At 48.0% G+C, this 6,000-nt stretch overlaps 1 protein-coding gene across 1 annotated transcript in view; it reads right to left on the reverse strand.

Moving 5' to 3' along the window:
• The window catches only part of ANTXR1 (ANTXR cell adhesion molecule 1), a 136,109-nt gene extending 130,666 nt beyond the window's left edge, over positions 1-5,443 (reverse strand). The window contains exon 1 of the mRNA XM_083514239.1: positions 4,843-5,443. Coding sequence (XP_083370365.1) covers positions 4,843-5,405 — 563 coding nt within the window. The 5' untranslated portion in view covers positions 5,406-5,443. The remainder of the gene's footprint in view (positions 1-4,842) is intronic.
• Between the last annotated feature and the right edge of the window lie 557 nt (positions 5,444-6,000).

Genomic DNA, 6,000 nt, shown 5'->3' on the forward strand with positions numbered 1-6,000 from the left:
TGTGGCCAGCATGACTAAGCCACTTCTGGGGAAACCAGAGCAGCGCACGAAACGCCGTTTACCTTCCCGCCAGAGTGGTACCTATTTATCTACTTGCACTTTGACGTGCTTTCGAACTGCTAGGCTGGCAGGAGCAGGGACCGAGCAACGGGAGCTCACCCCATTGCGGGGATTCGAACCGCTGACCTTCCGATCGGCAAGCCCTAGGCTCAGTGGTTTAGACCACAGCGCCACCCATAGATTGACTAAGTGCTACACAAATAAGCCCTTTCTTTTACCTGTCCTGAATCTTCCAGCTTCCAAGGATGTCTGTGGGCTGTCATGTCTCCAAGCCATGTATAACTTCTTTTTTTTTTTTAAAAAAATATTTTTTATTAAAGATTTCTTGGTTTACACAAGTACAGTGGTACCTCAGGTTAAGTACTTAATTTGTTCCGGAGGTCCGTTCTTAACCTGAAATTGTTCTTAACCTGAAGCACCACTTTAGCTAATGGGGCCTCCCACTGCTGCCGTGCCGCTGCGGCGCGATTTCTGTTCTCATCCTGAAGCAAAGTTCTTAACCCGAGGCACTATTTCTGGGTTAGCGGAATCTGTAACCTGAAGCGCCTGTAACCTGAAGCATCTGTAACCCGAGGTACTACTGTACGTGCAATGTCTCTTTTTTTCAAGTTACATTTTCTACAGATCAGTTTCATTTGTTGAGACATTAGTGTTACATTAGGAAGAAAAGGGGGAAAGAGGTGGGGGGGGGGCATGGTGAGTACATCTGGAGAGGGACACAAATGAAAATACCCACACCACAGAATACCCATTCCTCCCAAACAAACTGAGGGGAATCCCCACAACAGTAAACAGGTTCAACACAGACCATGCTTAAAGCATGGAAAGCAGAAGTAGGTAAACTGTCCCCAACCCCATCCCCACTAATTCCCCTGGCACGCCACCCATTATTCCATCAGGCAGCACAAAACCTCCAGATAAAAACCTGGCAAGCCAAAGGCTTATACCGCCTAACAGACTTCTACAAAAATAACAAACCCTTATCAACACAAGAAATACAAGACAAACGAGAAGACACCCAAATGCCCTGGCTAACACACCACCAATTACATGCCCTCTTAAACAACCCAGTAGTAAAATCAGCAACAACTAGGCCCCTGACAACCTTTGAAAGTCATGTATAATTTTATAAACTTTCTCATGTGGCCTCTTCCCTAAGCCTTTAAGTCCCAAATTCTGCCACCTTTCTTCACAAAAGAGTTATTCCATCCCCAGATCATTTTGGTTTCCCTTTTCTGCACCTTTTCCAATTCTACGATATCTTTCTGGAGGTGAGGCGGCTTAGAGCTGCGCGCATTATTCCCCACGCAGCCATACCATACTTATAGTCAATAAATGCCCTATTAATTGAGCAGAGTTACACCGGGCCCAGGAAGCGTTTTGGGTTCCCTGGCAGAGAGCACATTCGGGCCCGACTCTGATCTCTCAGAAAGTGCGAGCAATCTGCAATCCTCATCACCCTTGTGGCCTTCCCTTCCCCATCCCATGAAACTTGGCACTCCAGAAGAAATATTAGACCCAAATTAAAGCGGCCAGCACAAGAAGCTGGAGGCAGCCCTTGCGTTTTAAAGCAGGAAACCGGAGCGGCTTTCTCCTCATTTTCTGAAGGGGCATGTGGTTTTGTTTCCCTCGGGGGTCTCCCTCTGCCCCAGTTGCCATTCTGGGGGCTCTCGGCTTGGCATCCTGGACCAGCAACTAAGCTTGTCCACTTTGAGAACCACTTTGAACGCAGGCTGCAAGCAATTTCCCTCCCACTCCAGTTCTCCTGCCACCCCAGGCTGGGGGGCTGAGACCCATTGCTCCAGTAACCGAATGACAACATTCAGAAGGGGAGGTGTTGGCCATTTTCCATTTCTTTTCTTTGGCTGTTCCATTGCCCTTTCTAGGCCAAAGGAGTCCAGGGTCTTGCCATATGGCTCTTAGCAAGCATTTTCAATGTGAAAATGGCCAGCTCAAGAAGAGCGCCAACGTGGAACGCAAGAATCACATCAGGAAGAATCCCAGCCTGCGGAGTCCCGTGGGTGATCGGGACCCATTTCCCTCCCTCTTTCCCGCTACTCTGCCAGCCTGGCCCTTCCTCGCTGGGAGGAGAACATAACAGCCCTCCCCTGTGCCACCCTAAGCTCTGACTTCGGAGAAGGGGCCAAATAAAAATGTGACCAATGAGATAGATTTTTAAAGGCTGGGACAGCAATATTATGGTCATAATATTGAATTCGATAAGTGGGAAAGATTACGGACAAAAACAATTAAATTTACTGCAGGTACAGCACTTAAGGAAAATTTAATGAAGATGATATAGAGATGGTATTTGGCTTAACTGTCAGGGGTCCTTTACCTTTATCTTTTTAAACTTGCTAAAATGTATAGAACTCAAGATAAGGCATGTTGGAAATGCAAGGAGAAGGAAGGGAATTTCTTCCATATGTGGTGGATGTGCAGTAAAGTTAAAGTCTACTGGGATATGATATATAATGAACTGAACAAGATTTTTAAATATACTTTTATTAAAAAACCGGAGGCTTTTCTATTGGGTATTGTGGGGGAAGAAATTCCAAAAGTAGACTTAAATATGTTTATGTATGCTACCACGGCTGCAAGGACACTTTTAGCCCAGAAATGGAAGGAGCAGGAACTTCCAACTTTGGAAGAATGGTAGATAAAAATGATTGAATATACAGAACTGGCAAAGCTGACGGGGAAGATCTGAAACCAGCGTGACGAACTGTTTTAAAAGGACTGAAGTAAATTTATACAATATATGAAAGAACATTGTAAACATTTGAGAACGTTTGCAGGTTTGATTTAAAATATTTTGTAATGATAATTTTTGAAACTGATTTACAAATACTAAAGTAATATTTTTTAAGTAAGAAGGTAAACAGGGTGATGTAGAAATGCTAAGAGGGAGGAAGTCAAGGCTCGGTATGAGCAAAGTTGCATGTGATGATATGATTTGATATGAATGTGACAAAGGAAAAAGGAAAAATATGAAAACTTAATAAAAATATATTTTTAAAAAAAGACTGAGACAGCAAGATCTCCACAGTGAGCTTGCCCTTCTCAGAGTGCACCCACTCCAGACCACGTTGGAAAACCACAAGATGCAGTGTTGCATAGTGGTTAGAGTGTTGGACTTGGACCTGGGAGATCATAGGTCAAATCCCCACTCAGAAAGGAAGCTCACTGGTTGTGACGATGGGCCCAGTCACTGCCTCTCAGCCTAACCCTACCTTGCTAGGGTGTTGTGGGGATTAAATGAGGAGGGAGGGAGGGCCAGGTGTGCTACCTTGAGCTTCCCGGAGAAAAAGGTGGGGATTTATATTTATAAGCAACAAATAAATAAACAAACCTATTTTGAAACTGAGGAGATGCTCCATGTGTGAAAGGGTCTGCTCTTTGAGGAAGGAAAATTAAAACTTCCACAAGGCCCATGCCCAGCCTCTTGGGGCCGTAAGAGCAGCTTTTTGGATCCAGGCCTAGATGGGGCCTTTTGTTTGGGTTTTGCCCTCCCCATCTCATGACATGCCTACTTCTATTAATGTTGCCAAAAGTCCCGTCCCTCTATTCTCGGGCACCCGCACAGCTGGGCAAATATTGTAAACGCAACCGTAAGCCTCTTATGTAAACACAATGGCATCGAGTCAGCTGTGGGGTAAATAACATGAGTAAGCATTTTATATCATCTCTGGACACTATTAAGCAAGAGAAAGCAGCAAAGGGAGAAAATGTGCATTTCATTAGCTGGGAACAAAGAAAAAGTGACTCAGAGTTAAAGGGAGAGAAACGTACATGGAGCGGGGGGGGGGGGGGAGAAGCCACAACAATTGCACTTTCCAACACATTGGCCAAATCGCAAGTTTATTCCTTAGAATCCAGAATCTGAGCATCAATTCAGGAGAGGAAGGATAAGGTTCCTCTCCATCTCTCTTGGAGAAAACAGAGGTGGCAAAAAGATAGCATCCCTTAGCTACTTCCTTTGCAAAGGTTTCCCAAACTTTGCTTTGCTAGGTGAAACACGGGAATCTCTCTCCCTTCAGAACGTAAGAAGATCCTGCCGGATCCGGCCAATGGCCCATCTAGCCCAGCGTTCTGTTCTCACAGCGGCCAACCAGATGCCCCAACGGGAAACCCACAAGCAAGACCTGAGCCCAAGAGTCCTCTTCCCTCCTGCGCCTTCCAGCAACTGGGATTCAGAAGCATCACTGTGCCAACTGTGGAGGCAGCGCAGAGCCATCCTGGCCAGCAGCCCTCAAAAGCCCTCGCCTCCTCCATGAATTGGTCCACTCCTCCTTGAAAGCCATCTAGGTCGGTGGCCATCACTAGTTCCATGGTTGGCCACATAGGGAATGGCAGAAGAGCGTTCCAAGGGGCAACCTCTGCACAAATCACCAACCCAATTGCAATCGCTGCAAAACGGACCTGTTGCTGCTGCTGCTGCTGTATACATTTCCCAAACCGAGATAAACTAGAGCGAGAAATGCAACAGGAACCTGGAAAGAGTCCTTGGGGGTGGGGGGAAAAGTAAAACCTCTTTCTGCTGGCCTTGGAACACCTGAGATGTGAGCTTTCAAGACCCATCTTATATTTATGATTGCAAATTGCTTTACATGGTTTTCAACCTGCCCTGGGTGGAATTAATAAATAATAATAATAATAATAATAATAATAATACTGATTAAACGGAGGTGGGGGTAAGACAGCTGCTGGCCTTTTGATGCCCCTGACCTGGTGGGGAGCCTGCCCAAAGCTCCCTCCGGGTCGCCCCCGAGTGCCACTCACTTGTCCAGGATGAAGTAGAGGTCGAAGCCCCCATAGCAGGCGGCACCGCCGTCCTCCCGGCTCCTGCCTTGCCCGCCGCAGGCGAGCAGCACCGTCGCGAAGAGCAGAGCGTGCCAGCCCCAGCGCGGGGAGCTCGGCTTGCGGGCAGCCATGGGGGGCAGGATCCAGCGAGCCCCGGGCCACTTGCGCGCCTCCTCCTCCTCCTCCTCACGCCCTCTCCATGCAAGGCTGCGCGGCGCCGAGACACCCGAGGGGACGATCGCGCCCAAGGCAAAGAGGGCTGTTCTCCCCGTTTGCAGAAGACGATGCCCAGCGGGCTCGGCGCCTCCTCGCCTTTCAAAGGGGCTTCTCCTCGCAGCGCGCACAAGGCAGCATCGCCGCCGTCTGCGAGGCGAGAGGCGGCTTCCGGAGGCTTCTCCCCGGGTCTTTCCCTCCCCGGCTTTGCCCCAGATCTCGGAGAATGTGGGCAGGCTCTCCCTCCCCCTCCCCAGGATGGCTGCTCTCCGGGTGGGGGTGGTCCTGCCCCGCCGTCGAGCCCCAAAAAAGAGCCCCGACGGCGGCATCTAGCGGCCGAGGACGCGAGAAAACGCACAAAGGACGGGGCAGCGCGCAAGATCCTGGCGGGATCCTGCAAACTCTGCTCGACGTGGCCTGGGGGGAACCTGCGGGCAGGATCCGAGCCCAGGAGCCCTCTCCCCTTCCTCCCGTGCTTTCCAGCAGCTGGTACGCCTCCTTTGCTCTCTCTTTTTTTTAAATTTTTTTTTTTAAATTCAAAATTAAAACAAAACATATTATCCAGAAACATATCCTTATTCCCCCCCCATTTTTCCTCCCTCCTTCCCACCACCCTCCCACCCCACCCCCGGCTTGCCTCAGTTCCAGTCTTTGATTTCTCTCAGAATGCTGTTTTCTGCATTTTACACAGTTGTATAGATCCTCAAACTATTTAGCTGATATCATCAATAAAAGGGAGGGGACACACAATAATAATAATAATAATAATAATAATAATAATAATAATAATAATAATAATAATTTATTATTTATACCCTGCCCATCTGGCTGGGCTTCCCCAGGCACTCTGGACAGCTTCCAAAAGAATATTAAAATACTGTGATACATCAAACATTAAAAGCTTCCCTAAACATGATCATGATC

Source organism: Podarcis liolepis (genome assembly GCF_965112155.1).
Source record: "Podarcis liolepis genome assembly, chromosome: 7".
Taxonomy (NCBI): Eukaryota; Metazoa; Chordata; class Lepidosauria; order Squamata; family Lacertidae; genus Podarcis; species Podarcis liolepis.